Source organism: Gymnoscopelus braueri, assembly GCF_963280865.1.
Source record: "Gymnoscopelus braueri genome assembly, chromosome: 3".
Lineage (NCBI taxonomy): Eukaryota > Metazoa > Chordata > Actinopteri > Myctophiformes > Myctophidae > Gymnoscopelus > Gymnoscopelus braueri.
The window spans coordinates 53,531,953-53,555,173 of record NC_137612.1 but is presented as its reverse complement, the minus strand read 5'-3'; the positions used below and the strand labels follow the sequence as shown (position 1 = coordinate 53,555,173).

The window sequence follows — 23,221 nt, the reverse complement described above, 5'->3', positions numbered from 1 at the left end:
GGAATTTGAATCCTGAAAAGTAACAGTTTTGGACATATGAGGTTTCCACCCGACAAGAGACGATATGACAGAGACGATATGAAAGTGCTCGGCCTTCAACGTTGCAGTCAACGTTCTTCAATAAATGCACACATGCTCTGAACAGATTTCTCCCACACCTTCTCTGCAGTTCATGTTTATATTCATCATCCTTGTAAGACATAAAAGAGCCGCGGTACGTTAGCAAATATTAAGTCGGAGGCACGGATCCCTGTTAATATGCATGCTGTGTCAAAAATGATGTAGCTTATTCTATTAGGAGCTCTGGCAGAAGGGGAGAGCTAAAACGCAACCATAAAAAAATGCATTGCTTATGCAGGAGCCAACACAACGCTCCTGTCACCTTTGACCGCAAAACAACTCTTCATTTGCAAATCATCTCATGATTCTCTCCTCTCGATTCGGTCGGTACATAAATACCAAAACAACTAATGAACAAAGGCTCTATACAGCAGCGGTTCCCAACCTCTTCTGGATCAGGGCCCACTTCAAAATCTTGAAAGCGTGCATTTTCAGAGCATGTTCATTTTAATGATCAATCAATCGATTGTGTTCTGGCTTGGATCGCTGGAACTAACATAGTACACTTTAAAGGACGACTTCACCCATTTTCAACCTATCTTCATATCATTGGTCCTCACAAATTTTCATGATAAAATGGCACTATTTCTTTCTACTTGGTCTGTGTCTCAGAGGAGGGCTGTGGACACTTCAGAAACAAGATTTTCCTTTTTTTTTTTACATTTTATTAACGTGATGGTAACTTTCAAGGGATAGAAAGCCTGTAGTTTTTATTAGCTTGGATTCCCCATCGATGATGTCACTGGTAGGCGGGTTTATGAACTGTCCACGGTCCTCCTCTGAGACACAGACCGAGTAGACAAAAATGGTACCATATTATAATGAGCATTAGTGAGGTCATCCTTTAAGTTCTCATTTATTGGTATCACTATGAAAACATATTTTTCCAAGGTTTTGAAGAAAAAATACCATGACATTATTTTACAACTGTTATGTAAAATAATCCCAGGTTCGAGTACCGGGGGCCCACTTGCAATATCCTCAATATCCTAAAATAATGTAGCATCCAATCCAGTGTGCTGTCTGCTTCAAATAACTTTACTTACATTGTATATTAGTTATATTGTTACTCTACCACAGTGGTTCTCAAACATTTTTATGTCATGGACCCCTCAATTGATATGCTTTTTGCTGCGGACCCCCATCTGAAAATATTTTGTGCCAGGGGACCCCCAGAAGAGAGGATTTGTGTAAAAAAAAATCCCAAATGTTCCAAGATTCCAAAATGTCAAGATAAAACAAAATAGCAGATCTACAAGCTCGCAGCATGGCATGAAGAGACGCGCTATGAGCTTGCATATCTGCTATTTTTGAATAGCCAAAGTATAAAATATGGTTAAAGTGGTTAAAATTATTGTGACACTATTCACCTTACTCCTGGCCACGCCTACCGTGAAAAGTAGAGAAGGGGGGATGGGGAGCCCCATATCAACGGGTTTCTTGCTGCTTATAATAAGGGATTTTGGGCTTGTTTTTAAAGTGTAGTTGCTTATTTGGGCTTGCTTCCTATAAATGTTTTTTTAAACCATGTCAAGGGCCCCCAAATGTATTTGTCCGCGGACCCCTATCTGAAAATATTTTGTGCCTGGGACCCCCATACAAGATTTGTGTTATGTTTCAAAAATATATTCAAAATATTTCCCTTTTTTTCCCTATATTTTTTGAAAATGGCAGATCTACATGACAAGTTGTGAGCTTATAGATTAAAGATTTCAAATAGCTGACTAGTCGCTTCTTGGGCTGGTTTTCACAGACCAGGCCGCTTGTTTCTCTTGCAAAATCTGGCAACGCTGCTGATTACCTGCATTACACCAAGGATGGTTAATTTATGATAGACCATCCCAATTGTAGCCACTACAGGGGAAATGGTACACAAATCCTACAAATGGTCTCCTAAGTAGGCGCCGGCATCTGGCGGAAAATCTCGCAAACGTCCTATGTTTACTGGTACTAGAGTGTGTTGCTGGGACATAGAAAGGTCGATAATAAAGCCATTTTAGTATGAAAAGCTTGGGAATATTGTGTGGCTTGTGACGATCGGGTCCAATATCTAGTTCAGTGACCATGAGGCTAAAGAACGGTTCAGAAGCTGTGTTCACGTTCACTCTTCTATTGTAAATAATAGACTCCAACCTGCTTTCGGTCTCCTAAAAAGGCATCCGCCTACTTCACGCAGATACGGGAAGTAAACCGGAGATGGTGAGTCTTGCTATTTTGGTCTTGGGTTACACCTGCAGTAAGCCTACTAGGGAGGAAGTGGACAGATATTGAATGAAGCAGCACACATAGAAAAACGCAATGGCGCCGCCCTGGAGAAGGGCCAAGAATGAGGAGAATATAAACTCATTTAGCTGGAGATCCCCTGGTACCCCCCGCCAAGGACCCCTGGGGGTTCCCGGACCCCACTTTGAGAACCACTGCTCTAGCATACAAAAGCTGTAATATGTACGTTTTACGTCCTATACCCGGGACTCGAACCTGGGTCGTCTCCTGTGTGAAAGACCACATTCCTACCGCTCGTCCCACAAGGGAGATTTTCCACTTATGAGCATCAGGCAGCACTACTTGTCAACCTGTAGGTGTCCTACCCGACACCAGGGGTCTAAGAGTCCCAATGGAAGAGTATAGGGAGACCATTGTATTAACATAGTCTAGAAAACAGATTGGCTTAAATACAATTTTATTCATTAAAAATAAGCTCCGGATTCCAGCTTTAACATACTCTACCGTTACAGATTGGTCCAAAAAACCTTTTTCATTCGTTCAAACGAGTCCCCGTATTGTAGCTTTAAATGTCCTTGATGACTCCATTAGATTTGACCTTCTGCGGTCATTGGGTTCGGCGAGAGAGGGGAGGGGGTGTTGGGGGGGGGGCTCTAATGCATTGGTTTCTCCTGCTCCAATAACTTATTAAGGAGATAGAAGCTTGAAGGGATGGATGGAGCGAGGGATGGAGCGAGGGAGGGAGGGAGGGAGGGGGAGGGGGGTGGATGGGGGTTGGACGGGGTGTGTGTAAGCCGGGGGAATGAAAACAAATCCTCACCAGTGTTGCCAGGTCTGCTTATTATAAGCGACTTTGGGCTTGTTTTTTTTTCTGTAAAAGTTGCTTGTAAATATCGACAGTGGTTCTCAAACATGTTCATGTCAAGGACCCCCCCCCCCCCCAAATTAAGGTGCATTTGTCCACGGACCCCCCTCCATCTGAAATTAGAATTTGTGCCAGGGACCATCCATACCAGATTTGTGCCGTTAAAAATAAAACCACATTTTGCCCTTTTTACATTCCAGATTTTTTTTTATTTTATTGCAGAGCTACAAGCTCACAAGCTGTAGCTTTGTGAGCTTTGTGAGCTCAGCTATTCCAAATAGCCGACGTATATTATAGGTTTGGAAGTGCTCATGTGGCCTATAATAGTCGCTTCTTTTGGGCTGGTTTGCGCAGACCTGGTTGGCTTGTTTCTCTCGCAAAATCTGGCAACACCGATCCTCACCGCTTCCCCCCCACGGCCCCGGCCATGGATGGAAGCTCAGCCCCTGCTCTGCTCTGCGTACCAATGGCCTGGGTTTGTTGCTCTGCCTCGATACATCACAGCGTTCGTTTGGTTTCGCAGGCAGCCAGGGCCTATACTGCCTCATCGTATGTCATCATTCTCTCAACCATTAGCTCCTTCTACAAGTATAACATCATTAGAAGCAAGCTGAGCCGAGCATGTTTGCATGCGGCGCACTCAAGGCAGGTTACAGTGCGGCCTGTTAATGTAAATGTCTCTGAACACACCGTTAAGCCAGCAGGGTAAACATTATTTATGCATTAACACTATACGACTAACGTTAAAGGAGTAGTTCACCCCCAATTATTATTTTTTTTCTATCAATTACACACCTTGAAGCCTTGAATTCATGGAGATTATTTTTGTATTGGCTTAGGAATGTGACAAAAACAAAAATAATCTCCATGAATTCAAGGCTTCGTGGGGAGTGTAATTGATAGAAAATATGTATGATCTTTTTTTGGGTGAACTACTCCTTTAGCCACTTTGAACCTGGTGTCCCTATTTTGGGCATGACATCATAGGCGGGGAAAAAAGCTAAAATTGCCAATATCGTCTCTGTTCGGGTGGAAACCTCATTATGTCCAAAACTGTTACCTTTCAGGATTCAAATTCAAAAATAGCAGAAGTACCAGATCGACAAGCTCAAAACGCTTCCGAGCTTGTCGATCTGCTACTTTCGTGAGCCGCTGTAGTATGATCAGGTAGGGTGTTAATTTACAAAAAAATACACAAAAAGCTAGAATATGAGTTCTGAGGTTTCTGCCTGACAGCAACGATATACAAGCTCACAAGCTCTTGTGAGCTTGTATATCGGCTATTTTGTGCCGTAATACATTTTATCAACAGTCATTTTCGTGCAATACCGTCGCGCGACGGCATAAGTATAAAACAGGGCTCATAAGTGGTTAAATTGAAGCTCAATATCATCCCACATTAGCGTAAGGAAGTAAGCCTCATGCCAAACCCCTTCACCAGTATCAGCCAAAGCACAACAATAGCCATCACCATTCCTACAGTACTACCCACCACCATACACCAGCTCCTCATCCCCTATACCAATCCCCCACAAACTTTGACCCTCTCCCACAAAACGTCATCACGTACCCTCCTAGTGTAATCTCTGTACGGAGGGGCCCGCTCAAAGCCGTCCTGTCAAAAGGAAAACGTGGGCAAATGAATGTTACATTCAGCCAACACATTCAGCCAACAACAGGGTTTTTTGTCCAGATGAAAGCGACAAAGAGACACACTCTCTATGTGTGCGTGTGTGCTGTGTGCCTTCTCTTTAGTTGTAATCGTCACACATTCAATCCTCACACACTTGTCCGTTTATACCGCCCGGTCGGGGGCGAGGCGGGGGGGCCGCGAATGACCACATGTTGATGAGCGAGCTCATGGTGGTATACATCAAAGCCCCCACCCCCTCCTCATCCTCCTCCTCCCACACAGTGGTGGGGGAAGCTAGCGGTATGCGACCTTGCACGGCACTCCATTCCTCCACAGCCACGCACGCACGCACGCACTCACACACACGCACGCACACACAACGTCAGACAATGTCACAGCATCCAGATGAGAGGTGTTATAGACAGGAAGTGAGGTAAAAAAGTGAGACAAACATCGCTCTGTTAGGAACGGATGGATGGATAGATGGATGGACAGACAGATGGATGGATGGGTGGATGGATGGACAGACAGAGAGACAAATGGATGAATGGATGGATGGACGGACAGACAGACAGACAGACAGGGATAAAACTACTTAAAGAAACAAGGGGTTGGTACTTACCAGTTTCGGGCTCTTTTTTGCAGGTGCCACCCCTGTGAAGTGAGAGAGAGATTGAGAAAGAGAGGGAGAGAGAGAGAGATAGATAGAAAGAGAGAGAGAGAGAGAGAGAGAGAGAGAAGGATTACCAACAGATAATCCACTTTCTCCCAAGTGAAAAAAAATCAAATCAAATAAGGCTACGTATAGATAACAAGGACTCCCAAAACGATGTCAGAGCATCACTCGTCTAGCTCTCCTCCGCCTCCTCCTCCTCATCTCCTCTTTCCTCGTTCCAACTCCTTTTTGCGCGCCCGTTCCAAGCTGCCGTGCGCCTTGGCGCTTGGAGACTGTGTGTGTGTGGGGGGAGAGAGAGAGAGAGAGAGAGAGAGAGAGAGAGAGAGAGAGAGAGAGAGAGAGAGAGAGAGGTGTGCAGCGTGATCTAACTGCATTAGCAGCGCGGCCAGCGGCTTCGGCACTCGCCTCCACTGGTGCAGTGGAGGAGGTAGGGGGGCTAGGCAAGGCTAGCTGGCGCCCTGGAGCGCTAAACCCCCTCAGCGCTCCCTGGGTTAAACCCACCGCGGTTTGAATGGAAAGATGAAACGCGCGCGTGTGTGTGTGTGTGTGCAAGAAGACCAGGAAAGAAAAGGGAGGAAAAAAAGTTCAAGTTGGAGGGAAAAAGACCAAATTAGAGAGAGGGGGGGAGAGAGAGAGAGAGAGAGAGAGAGAGAGAGAGAGAGAGAGAGAGAGAGAGAGAGAGAGAGAGAGAGATATGGGGGGGAAAGTAAGTGATCCAGAAAAGATGAAAATGAAAAATGAAAGCACACAAGCAAAAAAACGCAGCTATACACAGTAAAAATCCTCAGTGCTCATTTATCCATTTGTTAACTCAGAGAGTGTGCAAATGGAACCAAACGCTTCCATTTGTACACTCTCTGTGTTAATACTGTGTACAGAGAGAGAGAGAGAGAGAGAGAGAGAGAGAGAGAGAGAGAGACAGAGAGAGAGACACAGAGAGAGAGAGACATACAGAGAGAGAGAACGAGAGGAAAGTGTGAGATGAGGAGAGGAGAAGAGAGGAGAAGAGAGGAGAGGAGTAGCTGTGTGCTCCGAGCTCCTAGCGGTCATATTACCCATGGAGAAGGAGTCCAAGATATTGAACATTATATTATAGGCAACCGTCAGTTCCCCTCTTACTGAGACCATCGTGGTGTGTCCGCTGCAAAGCCCCGCGCTCCGCCGTCGACGCTACCGCCGGCTCCAGCATCTAGAAGCAGTCCCGTTCAATCTCCCCCGTCTCTCCCTCGCGCCCGCTCGCTTTTCCTTTTTTTTTCCCCCCTCTCGTTCTCTCTTCTCTTCTCTCGCTCCGTCTCTCTCTCTCTCTCTCCTCCCCCCTTCGCTCAGCATCACCACCGCACCCCCCTCCCCACCCTCCTCGATCTCTGTCTCGGATCCCCTCCCCTCTATCTGAGGAGGTCCCTCCCCCCGCCCCCTCCACACACACACATGCTGGTAAACATCCACGCACCTGCACAGGCACAAGTCTGCCTGCCAGTGCACACACAACACAACACAACCACACACACACAGGCTGGTAAAATTGATATTCGAATTTCGAATATTCCTGGAATATGGGGAAAATATGTAGCCTGACACTCAGCCTGAATTTTCATTTGGTTTCCCTCCATTATTCAGTCTGAAAGCCCTCTCAGTGCAGACGTTTTCTGAGGTGGGGGCGTGGCCAAACTCGCGTTGGACTCTTTGGCGATTGGTTCATACTGATTATCCGATCCCGATTCGTTGTACAGATTTTCAACCGAGAAACCCACGCCTTCGACACCGTCACCAGACCCGAATGCGAGGCAAGCGATTCAGGGGGTGGAGCCAGGCTAGAAAATATGTATATTCAAATATGAAAATTAATATAAAAATTAAAAAAATATATATATATATGTTTATTTGACAGGGACAATACAAAAAACTATGTATCAAGCTAAATATGTTTTATTGGTTTATTGGTTTTAAAAGTTATAATAATAATATTCAAATATATTCGAATATCTGCCAATTTTTAAGATCAATATTCGAATATAATTTCTGAGGAAAGTTACCAGCCGTAACACACGCCTCACACTACTCGCATAAAACCAGAGTCCATTCTCCCACCCTGTACAACCATGACGAGTCTCATGCGTACCAGGTGAGCGGTCCTGCATCAACGATGTGCCTGTGCATTAACAGAAAGCCGTCCATGCAGAGATATCATTAGAGGCTCTGCAAGAAACCTCTTATCTCCATATTTTAACTTTTGGTGTTTTTTTTTGCAAATTAATGCCCTACTTGATCGTACTACAGCGTCACACAAAAGTAGCGAAAATAGCAGACCTGCAAGCTCGAAACGTGGCGCGAAGCGACACGTTTTGCACTTGTAGATCCGCTATTTTTTAACTTGAATCCTGAAAAGTAACAGGTTTGGACATATTATGAGGTTTCCACCCGACAGAGACGATGTGCACAAAGGCAGAACGTTTTCAAATAATCATAGTGGAGTAAAAGTTCAATATTTGCCTTTGAGATGTAGTGGAGTAGAAGTAAGTAAGTAAGTAAGTAAGTAAGTAAGTAAGTAAGTATAGTATTGAAAATTGGAAATACTCCAGTAAAGTAAAAAATACCTCAACATTTTAGGATTACTTTACATCAGTGCCTGTTCCTGCATTATACTTATGCATGTGTTCAACATTCATGTCAGCCGCGAATTGAATAATCAACAAGATTGAAAACGTTAACGGAGGTACTACAGCACAAATGCGCCATGCATGGTTGGGTTGAATTTCCGGGGTTTAATTTAAGGTTGCGTTCCCGCCACATTCTTCCATATACTTGTTTTATCGTTACTTTCGGGGCGGAAACCTTTGTATTGTTACGTTTCAACTATTTATGTTCACAAGTTCGTGTACATAACTTCGCGCCGTGCTGCGAGCTTGACGCACACGGCCGCGCTCTCTCTCCCCGTTTCAAACACCTGTATTCACTCACATCATGGCAGCGACACAGGCAGCATGTCTGTAGCTGTCCTCTTCTACTGCTAAGCTCCCTTTTTTTTCTCCTCCATCCTTTCAATCAATACGCCTTTCATTTATCAGCGTCGTATTACCTGTACACTCAAACGTGTACTGTATATGCGCAAGCACGTGCAGAGTGCGCACACACGAGCACAATGGCATGTCTGTGTGAGGCTATGCATAAGCTCACTCTCGGTTCATTGCTGTCGGGGGCAGAAACCTCTCATCTCCATAATAACTTGTGTTTTTTCGTGAATTAACGCCCTACTTGATCATACTACGGCGTCACACGAAAGCATAAAAAATAGCAGATCTACAAGCTCGAAACGCGTCGCTTCGCGCCGCGTTTCGAGCTTGTAGATCTGCTACTTTTGATGCTTTTGAATCCTGAAAAGCAACAGTTTTGGACATCCGCCCGACAGAGACGTGTTACGATGTGCTATTGTCAGTAAGTCGAAGCCTGAGAATCGGGATCTTATTTTAGACTGGTTAATTCATATCTTGTTATTTAATATCTTAACGTCTTTTCGCATTCCGTCTTGTTTAAATACAATTCTGTCCTTTTTTTTACGTAACAACATTCTCTCCTGATTCAGCGTTTCAACTGCAAACATGAATAAATCGATTCAAATTAAATCAAAAAGCCTCCGGTTTAACAGGCAATTGTCCTCTCTCTCCGTCCGACACAATTAATGTGGCTCTGCAGTCTGTCACAGTGCATGTAGCAGTACACCTAGAGATTTACAAAAGGTACGTGCCGCACGGGAAAAAAGGCAGAGAGACGCTGGCCGAAATGCATGGCACGCATGCACATGCTCAAAAAAGAAATGTGTTCCGTGGACACGCGGCCCCTAAAGGTGGGACTGGAAAAAAAATATCTACAACAGTAATTGTCGTACCAGCTCATGTGGAGGAATCCATTGCATACCAATGGAGAGGACACAGGCTGATATAAAGCAATATATCGTCTCTGTCGGGTGAAAACCTCATATGTCCAAAGCTGTTACTTTTCAGGATACAAAAGCATCAAAAGTAGCAGATACGCAAGCTCAAAACGCGTCGCTTCGCGCCCGCGTTTCGAGCTTGCGGATCTGCTACTTCTGATGCTCTTGTGTGACGCTGTAGTATGATCAAGCAGGGTGTTAATTTACGAAAAAACACAAACAAAAGTTAGAATATGGAGATAAGAGGTTTTTGCCCGACAACAACAGCGATATCCTTGACTGAACACCCCCCCCTGCCCCCAACGGAGAGGGACTGCTACAGTCAACCTGGGAGCACAGTGGTCACTAAATGGTGGCCATTACTGAGCAGATTATGATGTCCGCTACTGCGTGTGTGCGTGCGTGACCCTGTGTATGTGTGTGTGTGTGTGTGTGTGTGTGTGTGGACACACTGTTAGATCTGGCCTCAGAGCGATGGCTTCCAACAGGCCGGCCCATCTGTCACCGTGGCGACAGTGCCTGGCGACCGCAGGGATGGACAGACGGTCTCCAAGCAACCGTTGTTGGGGTGAGCTAGCTTCTCCCCCTCAGCATAGTGACGGACTGAAAGCCCGCACGTCAGCTGTGTGTACAATACCAGTACCTGAATGAGCACTGTGCACAGCCACACCATCGCTCTCTGTGTGTGTGTGTGTGTGTGTGTGTGTGTGTGTGTGTGTGTGTGTGTGTGTGTGTGTGTGTGTGTGTGTGTGTGTGTGTGTGTGTGTTACTATACACTTGTGAGCGCCAAATGTTGCCGAAAGTATAGTAGAACTTGAGAAATAAGACATTCTCACAAGAGAATGTATTTATTGTTTTATGGTGATTGTTTTAGTTGAGATTGAGGTTGGGGGGTTAGGGTTAGGTATTTAGAGGTTATGTTTAGTGGTTAGGGTTGGAGTAATGCCTGATTTATACTTATTTTCACGCCAGTGTCACCCACCAAACCATATATATAAACATATACACGAATCCACAGAGCACTGCCCTCTAGTGTCAAGACTCTTGCTGCGGTGAGCATAAACTGCTTTTTTACGAAATAAATGCTCTGGCACACTGGTACTCAAACTTTTTCGTGTCAAGGACCCCCAAATGTAAATATTTGTCCACGGACCCCCATTTGAAAATGTATTGTGCCAGAGACCCCCAGAAGAGAAGATTTGTGTGTAATATCCTTGAATTGACATCTGACAGACGTACACACAAAGGTGACTCTGTGTGGGGGGACCCCCCCACACACACGCACACACGCACACACACACACACAGACAACAACAGATCTGAACTGAAACATTTTCATTTGTCTATGAAATACGACCACAATTCCTCATGTCCCAAGAGAGAAATGGGGGCACTTCTTTTTCTCTACCCTGTTTCATGGCATTTACTGAAAACAAGAGGGTAAGATCCCCTCACTCACACACACTCACACACACACACACACACACACACACACACACACACACACACACACACACACACACACACACACACACACACACACACACACACACACACACACACACACACACACACACACACACACACACACACACACACACACACACACACACACACACACACACAGAGGAAACCCCAGTGCACGTTATCTGCAGAGCATTGTCATGGAAACAAAGGACGGTGCGATTGGAGAAGATTTACGACTCGCCCCGGCTGGCCGTATGTGCAAAGACAGGAGGATGAGGGGAGAGGAGGAGAGGAGGAGAGGAGGGAAGAAAGGCCAGAGAGCGTCTCTGTCGGGTGGAAACCTCATATGTACAAAAACTGTTACTGTTCAGGGTTTAAATAAAAAAAAAACTAGCAAAAATAGCAGATCTACAAGCTCGAAACGCGGCGCCATACATTTACGCGACGCTGTAGTATGATCAAGCAGGGCGATAATTTACGGAAAATGACGCTGTAGTATTATTATGTGGGGCACTAATTTACGGAAAAAAATACACAAACAGTTAGGACACGGAGATAAGAGGTTTCTGTTAACCCATTAAGACCTGAGGCGATTCTTAAAAATGTTTTCTAAATCCTAACAGTTTTTTGAAAAAAAATCTAAACAAAAAAAGGTCAAGATTTTTCAAAAATAGCAGATATACAAGCTCATATCGAGGCACTCGGTGCCGCGCTATGAGCTTGTATATCTGCTATTTTTTAATAGCCCAAAGAAATCTAAAGTGACACAGATGCGTTCCAGATATTAATGGGTTAAACAGAAACGAAAGGCAAGGAGAAAGGAGGGGAGGTTGGAAGAGGCTGGTCCCCATGGGCGCAACAAGCGGTGAATCACACGCCAAAGAAAGTCTACAGTCAGCGGCCGGAAGGCAGCAAGGCAGCAGCAGCAGCGGCGGTGGTGGTGGTGGTGGTACTGTAGGTGGAACGCCGGAGCCTAGCAGGCACAGTGCTTGTTCTGCAACGCTGTTTGCTATGGTGCCACTCCAATGTGCAGTCAGCAGAATTTTTTAATGCAAAGTGTGCAAAAGAAAAAGGAGAGGAAAAAAAAAGAAGGTACTTCCTGTCCTTACATTGAATTAATTATCTCTTGTTCTGCGCGGTCGGGGACCCATCGTCATAATCACTGTTTATCTCTTTATCGATGGGTAGCGGTTTGGTTGTGTTTCTCTCTGTGTGTGCTTATATGGACTGTGTGTGTGTGTGTGTGTGTGTGTGTGTGTGTGTGTGTATGTATGCAGGGCTGTCTGCGTTGTTTTTATAAATATGGCCACACGCACTTGTGTGCGCACGTGCTATGTGCTGTATATCGTTGCTGCCGGGCAGAAACCTCTTATCTCCATGTTTTAACTTTTTGATTTTTTTCGTAAATTAACGCCCTACTTGATCACACTACAGCGTCACACAAAAGCATCAGAAGTAGCAGATCTACAAGCTCGAAACGCGGCGCGAAGTGACGCGTTTCGAGCTTGTAGATCTGCTACTTTAGCTATTTTTGAATTTGAATTCTGAAAAGAAACAGTTTTGGACATATGAGGTTTCCACCCAACAGAGACGATGTATACTTATAAGTGTGCTCATGCGCATCGGGCGTGTGTCCTCAAGAAACACTGATCGGGCAGAGAGTGCATTTTGACAAGAGGCATTTACAAGCTGTCGATAAGTGCTGTCTAGTCTGCCAGTGATGCGCGCTGCGTTTTCCTTTCCCCACTGGAAGCTATACAGTACGCATCCAGGAAGAAAAAAAAAAAAATCGTGCTCTCTGTTTCTGTTTGTGAAGAAACTATAAATCACATTCTAATAGCTCTTAAAAAGGGAAGGGCAGGGGAGAAAAAAATAAAATGCAACCCGAGAGAGAACAATTCCCGAGCATCCCGGGTAATGAAGCTTTACCTGTTGAGAAAAGGCACCGACAGGAAATTATGTCGCGTGGCGGCCGGCCATTCCGGTGATGATCTATAAGACTGTGACATTACCACGCCTGCTGGGCTGGGCGGCCAGGGCTCTGTGTTGTTTTAAAGGAGATGATGACAACACGGCGCGGTTGCTGGAGTTCAAAAGAACGCTTTGCCTTTTTTTTTTTATTTTATGGTTTCGGTCCTGGCCTGGCCTGGCCTGGCCTGGCCTGGCCTGGCCTGGCCTGGCCTGGCCTGGCCTGGCCTGGCCTGGCCTGGTCGCCCTAACACCGTCAACCTTCCTTCTGTTGGCAGTGGGGTTGGGGAGGGGGTGGTCCTTTCCTCGTTCATAACGGGGGGGGGCATGCGAAGGCTCATCGCCCAGCAGCGACCCAAGTATGTCACCAAGTGATTGATGACACATGAGTGAAAAGAGAGAGGGAAAGAGAGAGAGAGAGAGGAAAAAAAGAGAAGGCTGAGCAGAGTGACAGTGGGGGGGGGGGTTCTGCCTCCGCCCCAGCACCACCCACACACCCGCCTCTTTCATCATCCTCCATCTGATCCTCTTGCTATCCCTCTATCCACCTCTCTCTCCCCTCTTGCTCTCTCCCTCCCCTCCTCTACTGCGGCGGCTATAGCCTCCCATTTGGCTCCAAATGGCCAAAAGCAATCGCTGCAGCCATAAGTGCAGATTACGTCGCATTGATTGCAGCACCTGCCCTGCCTTACAAACAGGTGAAAGCAAAAACATTCCGTCGTGGCCGAATGCAACTCTAGTCTAGACTATAGCACCCGAACGGAGACAACGACAATTTTGTTTTGCCCTTCTTCAAGTGACTTTAACGGCAAGAGCTTGTGTTGTTGCTGAGAAGCTGCGTGCTCCAGGCAGAGTATACAGAACACGTTTTTCAGGGGTGCAGGCACCAGGGGGGGCAAATGGAAAGGAGAGTCAAAATGATTTAATATATACAGTATGATTTTATTTTTGTATAAAGATATATAATATGATAAAAAAATGTGATTCAAAGAAATCTATTCAAATTCAACTCAATATTTTAATTGAAATTCCCCATAGAGAAATCTTAGATTGCATCATATAAGAACTGTGCTATCAAATGTAACTCAAAATCGCCCCGGCTGATTTGTTTATTTTTGGAGCACAGTTCTTATATGACGCAATCTAAGATTTCTCTACGGGGATTTTCATAGCCAGAGGCTATGGCTATTTTGGGGCCCATGGCAAGAGGGACACGCTTGGGATCAGCCCCTGGTATATGCACCGTGAGCGAAGCAGATTTTTGCTGATTAAAAGGCAGCACGGCAGCAGGTGCCAACGCGTCCGTGACGGACCCCGTGGCATTTTACGGGAGCGGGGGGAGGGGGAGGGAGGGGAGGGGAAGGGAGTAAGCACGCCCTGTGCCATACCGCGAGCCGTTTCGGGGGCCAAAAAGTGAATTATGTCAGCCACCACAACGGAGAGAAGCAAAGGCGTAGGAAAAGGGAGTACATTAGGACTGTGTAATTAGACAAATGAAGGCAACGACGCGGCGTGAAAGCACATCGCTGATTGAAGTCGTAAATCACGCCCCCCCGTGCGTACATTTTGCTGTGTGTGTGTGTGTGTGTGTGTGTGTGTGTGTGTGTGTGTGTGTGTGTGTGTGTGTGTGTGTGTGTGTGTGTGTGTGTGATGTGTACCCTCTGCAAGATGCCAACACGTTTTGACTGTAGAGAAAGAAGCCCTTCCAAAGAGCTGGTGTACACAGTATTAACGAGACCTTATGGGGATCACAATAACATACACTTGTTATTATTACAGGTGGAGAGAGTTTTAAAGAGACTGGGGGTTCACTGAGAACACTGGTGAAACCCAACATATCGTCGCTGTCGGGCAGAAACCTCTTATCTCCATGATTCAAACTTTTTGTGTTTTTTTCACGAAAGCAGCAAAAGACGCAGATCCGCAAGCTCGAAACGCGGCGCGAGTTCGAGATTGCGGATCTGCTGCTTTTGTTGCTTTTCAATTTGAATCCTGAATAGTCACAGTTTTATGAGGTTTCCACCCGACAGAGACGATATCCTCAGAGAGGTTTAATGACATTCGGGGGGGGGGGGGGGGCTGTCACTTGTTTTCTGCTTCTTGATTCATGGATCTCACCTTCTCCCCCAACGACTGGGGGAAGCAACTCAGTATGCTCCGAGTGTGTTGGGGGGGGGAAAACACACGCTCACACAGTGAGAGAGAGAGAGAGAGAGAGAGAGAGACTAATGAAAGTGTACGTATGCACACAGGGCCCCCCCGGGATTGGTTTGTATATGCATGTGGGCGAGAGAGAGAGAGAGAGAGAGAGAGAGAGAGAGAGAGAGAGAGAGAGAGAGAGAGAGAGAGAGAGAGAGAGAGAGAGAGAGAGAGAGAGAGAGAGAGAGAGGGGGCTGGGGGAATCTACACACTAGTATAGGTGGTTGAGGGAAGGAGAGGAGAGGGGGAAGACTGAAGATTGAGAGAGAGCGAGAGAGAGAGAGAGAGATCTCCACCAATTAAAAGAGTACCAGGGTCTCCCTGGCCAGGGTCTGTAATTGGACGTTACTGTGTGCGTGTGTGTGTGTGTGTGTGTGTGTGTGTGTGTGTGTGTGTGTGTGTGTGCGCGTGCTCTTGCAGCGTTTGCTCGGTGCGAGGAGATTGAAGATGTGCAGTAAGCAAAGCTGACATCAGGAGCCCAATTAGAGGCAGACGCACATCGACACGAGTGAAGAGAGAAAACACAGTAATTAAGGCTCCATGGCAAGAACCTGTCTCTTTTCTTGATCTGTTTGGGTGTGTGTGCATGTGTGTGTGCGTGTGTGCGTGTGTGTGTGTGCACGGCGCGTATGCCTGTGCGCGAGAGAGCTCAACATATATAGTATGACACATGCGTGAGCGCGGCTGACACGTGAGGGCTGACATGTATGATCTAGTGGTCTGCCCATGGGGGGAAAACCGCCCATGAATCCCCCAGCCCGGACTGAGTCCAACGTACTGTCCGACTGCATAAAGCGCAGTAAAGCAGAACTATCTCGTAGTAGACAGAGAACCTTTCTTTTTATTTGACCTTTTACCATCTGTATCTATAAAATCCCACAGATCCCTGTGTACACTGTCTACTACTGTATGTCTGTAAGACGGATCTCGAGAACTGAACATCCACTCGACTTCACACACTTGGGCAGGTTTAATGCGGAGGACCCAAGGAATTGCAGAGTCGAGTGTGTAGCCGATCAGTTGAGAAGTTCTCCAGAACCAGCCCGCGCTTAACTCTTTCACTGCCAGACTTATTTCTGTCTGCGTTCACCCACTGCCAGCAATTTTTTGATTTTCTTACCTTTTGAAGTAATCACATAATATTTATCTCCAGTATGATCGATCCCCTGATAGTTGGTAATCACAGGGTATTTCACTGTGCTTCCGCGAGCGAAAAAATAAGTCATCGCGACCCCCCCTTCAGGCCGTTGAAAATAGGACGACTCGTCCAAAATACATAGTAAAACACAGGTGGCGAGATACAGACAATTTCCCAAAGACGTTAACCTGGAAGTCAATGGAGCAGTAAATCATGGGATCACGTGATCTCCTGGATCTGTGTGCATCTGGGGATGAAATGGTATCTCATGTGTTAGAAAAAAGCGCCATCTAGTGGAAAAACCAAAAAACACAAAAAGTCGTAAAAGTAGTCCTTGGCAGGCTGAGCCTTTGGAAAAAAAGTCGTAAAAAGTAAAAGTCATCCTTGTCAGTGAAATAGTTAACAGCCATGTGTTCCAAACTTCAGCCATCACGGCCCGAACGGGCCAATGCACTAGTTGTATATTGGTCTCTAGAAGAACCAATTATAGCTGGCTATAAATGCAAATAATTCTAATAGTTTATTTAAATCTGCACGAAGCACAGCATGGCTGCGCTTTACCAATCTCATGACGAATCAGGTGAGTGTCTTGATTTGTGTGCAATGTGCATACAGGTGTATTAACGATGAATCCCACTCGTTCGTATATTTGACGCGTGTGCCTGTGTGAGTCATTGGCATAGATCAATGCACCATTTGACACCATAAATGGCATGCACCAAAGGGCCGTCTACAACAAGCCTAATTATACTCCATACGACAGTGTCGCTTGTCAAACAGAGCAGATTAGCAAGCTGTCAACGCATCGTGACACCTTGTCAACTTGTCGGTTATATCTGGTGTTTTTGGCAAGGGATTCACACATGCGATGGATTATTTAACGGAACTTTTGTAAGAGTGAAATTAAAGGATTGTTCTCGTGAGTGAAGAAAAGAAAAGAGGATAGTTTTATAAAGTTTAAAGTCATACTGTGGTCATACCTTTTCAATTAAGTTATTACTGTGATAATCTTTCAGTGGTATATTTCTCGCAATAACCGTTCCACATAAATGTGTGTTTATTTTTTTACAACTTACAACAATATTTTTATTCGCGAGTGTCTGCCCCCATACTCACGCCAAAATGATGTAGGCACAATAAATGTACGGGAAACATATTGATGTACTTTAAAATCCTAATTATTCCATTTGCTGTCCTGTATCAGGAAATGGACACAGTTGTCCAGGCTTCATCGTCATCAGATGGTAAGATTACAACTCGTCTTTGTATGGCGTTCATGTGATGTGTATGTGTGTATGAGTGTGAAGCAGGGCGTTCCTGAAAAAGAGAATTTGTTCTCAGCGAACCTCCCCTGGGTAAATAATTTTTTTTTTAAAAAGAGCTGCATTAGACATGAAATATGAAATATTGTGAACACTTCGCCCAACTGCCACCACCATCCACCACACACTGGCAGAAACGGAAAACACGCTAAGGGACATAATTATGTTCAGTTCTGAAGGCAAAAAAATAAAAAATTATAATTTTGAATTTGTATCAGGTCTAACCCCAGTTATGCGAAATGAGCAATAGATTGTTATTCTTAAAAAAAAACATGTTAGATAAAAACTGAAACATTTTTGTTTGAGGTTCGGCACGACTACAGTAATTGATTTAGCATGAAGACAAAGGCAGTCTAATTGCCTTCACACCTGTTTACAGACGCATACGTGCGTCTCAGAGCAGCTGTGAGCTGTGTGTACCGACAAACAAATACAGCTAAGAAGAATGAAGAATCACACGGTGCTTGTGCTTTAAGATCAATATGAGTGTAAGAAGTACCTTTCATGAATATTGTCTTTCTGATGTGTTTTTTTTTCTCAAAACACACCAAGGCCAGCCAGCTCTTCTAGTAGCAACAATTTGAAAAGCCTTTATTACTTGGCTAGTTCATCAACAATAAAAACCAACATGCTTCGGCTTCTTCCACATTTGCTACCGGAAGAACTGCCTTAGTGTTTTGCTTAATGTTTGATATAATTATGCAAACTCCCTACTAAAGAACACCTTCTACTCATCAGTTACCTTCCTGAGTGCTCCGTTTACCATTTTTCAAAACGGTAAAGGGCTTGAAATACTAAATAATGCTTGTAGATATCGTCTCTGTCGGGTGGAAACCTCATTATGTCCAAAACTGTTTCTTTGCAGGAATAGAATTCAAAAACAGCAAAAGTAGCAGATCTACAAGCTCTAAACGTGTCGCTTCGCGCCGCGTTTCGAGCTTGCAGATCTGCTACTTTTGTGTGACGCTGTAGTATGATCAAGTATGGGCGTTAATTCGCGGAAAGAAATATGGAAGTTTCTGCCCGACAGCAACGATATGCTATATTTTCGGTGTGCAAAGTGTGGATCCAGTTTAACATGCCTTGTGAAGCGTGAATACTAACCATACCACTCACCTGCTATTACTCCTTTTTACCTGAGGAGGTAATAAATCTGTTGTGGTGGACTCTCAAAGTGAGTGGTATGTCAGTCAGTATGGTTTACATAACCCCTGCTAAACCCCCGTCTGTTATTGACAAGCCCATAAAGACTGAGCATTATGGAGCTGTGGAGCGCTTTTATGGGCGTGTTGTGTACACTAGCGCCATGAAGTAATGTCTCTCATTAATAAAGACAGGAGAGGAATGGAGTGGCTTGGAGTGCGTGTGCGTGTGCGTGTCTGAAAGGCAATGAAGGAGACAGCGAGGGCGGGAGACTGAACAAGAGAGAGAGAAGGAAGGAAGCGAACTACAATGTTGTTACAAGGCCACTGTTCGTCCAACCAATCCTCCCTCCTGCCAGTTCTGAGGATTTATCCTTACAGGCGAGATAAAACACACACACACACACACACACACACACACACGCACTCCCGCACACAAAGACCTTTCAATCGCTCAAATTAATAAGGCACAGGGCCGGCTACCAACTGCCCTGACAGAGAAAACGGTCCAATTACTTGTATCACACGGTGCGTTTAGAGCTCTGGAGATCTCCAAGACTGGTGCTCGTGATGTGGGGGGGGCGGGGGGACTAGGGGGAGAAAAGGCCCAAATTCAATCATCATCATTGCAGTTTTTATCCTCCGCGTAGCGCTCAGAGTCTCTCTCCATTTAGTGCTTTTGTGTGACGTGGGTTTTTCAATCACATGTTTGACAAAAGCGCGTGGCGGACGACAGCATTCAACCGGCCCATCGGCAAAGATTGGCATTCATGAAAATAATAGGAGACACACTGAGGTTTTATTAATTTTTTTACCGTGCAGCAGTCTAGTAGTGGTTGCATTAAAAAAACTGTCCCTGCACAGTGGTGGTAGCATCTCTAAAGCTTGCTGCCTTCGGCTTCATCCACAGACTAAAAATGAGACACGTGTCACCAACAACAACAAACACAATCAAAAAAAGGACGGGGACAGACGGACGACAACTTAGCAGCTTACACTGTAGGAAATCACATCTCCAGCAGAGAGAGAGAGAGCGAGAGTGTCAGAGAGAGAGAGAGAGAGAGAGAGAGAGAGAGAGAGAGAGAGAGAGAGAGAGAGAGTGTCAGAGAGAGCGAGAGAGAGAGAGAGAGAGAGAGAGAGAGAGAGAGAGTGTCAGAGAGAGCGAGAGAGAGAGAGAGAGAGCGAGAGTGTCAGAAAAAGAGAGAGAGAGAAAGAGTGACTACTTTGCTTCTCCATCTGTTCATAGTCCCTCCTTCTCTGTCTCTCCTTTTTAACTTTTCCTTCCTCACGTTATGACAGCTCCCGCCATGCAACGCGCCGCTGACTCCCCAAGTCTCCATCTCGGGACCGCTCCCAACGTCCTTCACTGATCCGCTGATCTCATTCCCCCCAGATTCGGCACAAACATGGGGAGGAATTCATTCTACTATCACGCCACCACAATGTGGAACGCCCTACCAACAGCCGTCAAACAGTGCGACTCCCTACCCTCCTAAAAAAAAACGCCATAAAAGAGCACCTGACTGCAATTTGCAACTGGACCTAGACACGTCTTCTAGCCTGCCAAAAGAAATGACCCCCCACTGTTTTTCTTTTACTGCTCCTAGTATTGATGATTTCTGGTATAGTATTGTATGTCTTTATATGTCTTGATGAATTGAATACATAGGACCACAATGGAAACAAGCCCTCAAGGCTTTTTGTGTTATCATTTTAGCATTATTGCATACTGTAACTGTACCTCTGTACTTTTTTGCAAACTGTTAATAACGTATTCAATCAATCAATCAATTCCAACGTCATTCACTTGCTCAATCTATTCAGTGTTCAGCTCATGCCTTCTTCTTGTAGAGGTCATTTCAACTTCTCCTCTGTTCCTTCATACCGTCAATCTCTACATTAGCTTCCTTTCCCCATGCTTCTGCTCTTTTGCTTGCTTGTTTACCGTCAATGCATTTTCTATGGGAGGCAATAAGTGATCTTTCTTTACTGGCTCAATGCAAAATAAAGACAGAGACCACTTCGTCTCTGTCGGGTAGAAACCTCATGTGTCCAAAACTGTTACTTTTCAGGATCAAAATTCAAAAGTATCTAAAGTAGCAGATCAAAATGTGCCGCGTTGCGAGCTTGCGGATCTGCTACTTTTGATGCTTTTGTGTGACTCTGTAAAATGATCAAGTAGGGCGTTAATTTACACAAAAAACACAAAAGGTTAGAATATGGAGATACGAGGTTTCTGCTACATTTCCTTGCAGCACAACCACAAACTGAACATCCGTCAGAAGAACATCTACAGCGCTAACAAAGTGGACGAGCCCCCTTACCTCGTTGCACCAGCATGGTGACCTCGCTGCCCTTGGGACACTTGCTGAGCAGGTCCACCACCTGGTTGTGGGTGAGGCTCTGCACGTTCCTCTTGTTCACCTCCACGATGATGTCCCCCTCCTTGAGGCCGCGGCAGCGCGGGTAGTCCACGATCTGCTTCACCCGCTGCCCTCCGCCGCCGGGGCTGTCGGCGATGGTGAAGCCGAAGCCTTTGTCGCCCTTCTCCATGTGCACGGTGATGAGCTCCGGCTGCGCGGCCACCGACGACGCCAGCGTGGCGTCGCTGGGGTAGCCGCCGTGCTGCGAGGAGGTGTCGGACGCCGGCGGGCTGTAGGAGCGGGGCAGGCCGTTGAGCCCGGGCGGCCCCTCACCGTTGTTCTTGTGGCTGCCGTGGCTGGAGGGCGAGTCGTAGGAGCCGCCGCCCAGGTCCTGGCCGTTGACGATGATGGGCTCCTTGTTGTCCAGGATGGCCACCGAGGTCACCAGGCTGGTGTTGGGGTCGTCGGGGTCGAAGGGCAGCGGGTAGCCGCGGCACAGCTCCAGGTTGACCATGGAGCCGATCTGGATGGACTGGAAGATCTTCACCACCTGGGCGTGGGTGTAGCCCAGCACGCACGTGTCGTTGACGCTCACGATCACGTCGCCTTGAACACAGTGGAGAGGAAGGGGGAGAGAGAGACGGTCAGGTGTTTGATTCTACAAACAAACGGAGAATATTCACTGTTTTACACCAGTGGTTCCTACACTTTTCAGCTCAATAGCAACTTACAATAACACATCATGAATTAACTAGAAGTATTTTTAATTTATTTCTTTCAATTATTTTGAAAAAAATTATGTAACATTTTTGGGGGATCCCGAGCTCATTGTTTGAGAACCAGTGTTTTACACCATCAGAACATCTAGGCCACAGGTTCTCAAACTTGATCCGTATTTGGCCGCGGACCCCCCCCCCCCCCCTCCCATCTGAAAAGGGTTTGTGCCAGGAATGTGCCAATTTTTTTGTCGACAAAATCAACCGTAGTTTTAGTTGACTCAAATCTTGATGATATTTAGTCGACTAAAACCAGACTAAAACTAAAACCTTTCAGATGACTAAAATATGACTACAAATAAATGACATTTTATTCAAAAGACTATGACTAAACTAAATGAAAAATTGCTGTCAAAATGAGCCAACCTGTCTCCATTTTCCCATCGAGGGCGGCGGGTCCGTCCAGGACCAGACTCTTGATCTGGAGGAACTCGTCTGGCTCGTCTCCCCCCACCACCGTGAAACCGAACCCTCTGCGGCTCTTCTTCAGCTTGGTGTTGATGAAGGTGCCGCTCAGCTCCGCTGGGTTCCGTGTGAAGAATGGCTTTCCTCCTGGACATAACACACACATACAGTACACACACACACAGACGTTTCTGTCACACTTGTTCCAATTAAACAATCCAAAGAAAGCAATCTTAGCTGCCACTGTTCTGGGTTAGATCACATCATGATAGATCATTTCTGAAGAAAGATTCTGCTAACAGCAGAATCTGTCAGCACCACTGCCCTAAACATGTAGTGTTGCTGTTAGTAGGAATACACACAGAGGAAGTGGACTAAGAAAGGGGAGGAGCCAAACCGAGTTCCTGTCATCTACACAAAAAAAGAGGTGGTGCCCCCAGAGGCAAAAACAAAGGGGGTAAAAAAAATCTTTTTTTTACCGATTGGGTTCCTAAATCACATGATAGTGTGACATGCTTTGTTTTTTTTTGTGTCTGACATTTCCATTCATCTTTTCACAATTTGCATAAAACAATGTTTTGCTTTAAAGGATCCGCATATTTTGACAACGGCGATGCAAACCGTTACAGCAGCCTGCAGATTCAGGTGTGGTATGTGTGTGTGTGCATGAGCGGTTTATCAGACTGCAAGATGATTTACGACCAGCTGTTTCGGAGACGAACCCATTGGTGGCGTGACAGATTTGGTCTTGGTGAGAAGACTGCTGAGAGCCCAGCCTCAAACTGCCAAATCACACGAGACAGGTAAAACACCAGTGGTTGTCAACATGCACACCGCTGGGAACGACGCACACCTCACCTCAGCTCAAAGCGGTCTTAACCCAGTAAGGCCTGAGGCCAATTCTACCGACTAAATCAGTGGTTCTCAAACTTTTTCATGTCAAGGACCCTCCAAATTGATGTGTATTTGGCCAAATACATATCAAACAGCAAATCC

At 45.8% G+C, this 23,221-nt stretch overlaps 1 protein-coding gene across 1 annotated transcript in view; it reads right to left on the bottom strand.

Moving 5' to 3' along the window:
* magi1b (membrane associated guanylate kinase, WW and PDZ domain containing 1b) overlaps positions 1–23,221 on the bottom strand; it is a 277,517-nt gene that overhangs the window by 44,059 nt on the left and 210,237 nt on the right. The window contains 4 exon segments of the mRNA XM_080424277.1: positions 4,779–4,823; positions 5,464–5,495; positions 21,006–21,650; positions 22,187–22,372. Coding sequence (XP_080280403.1) covers positions 4,779–4,823; positions 5,464–5,495; positions 21,006–21,650; positions 22,187–22,372 — 908 coding nt within the window.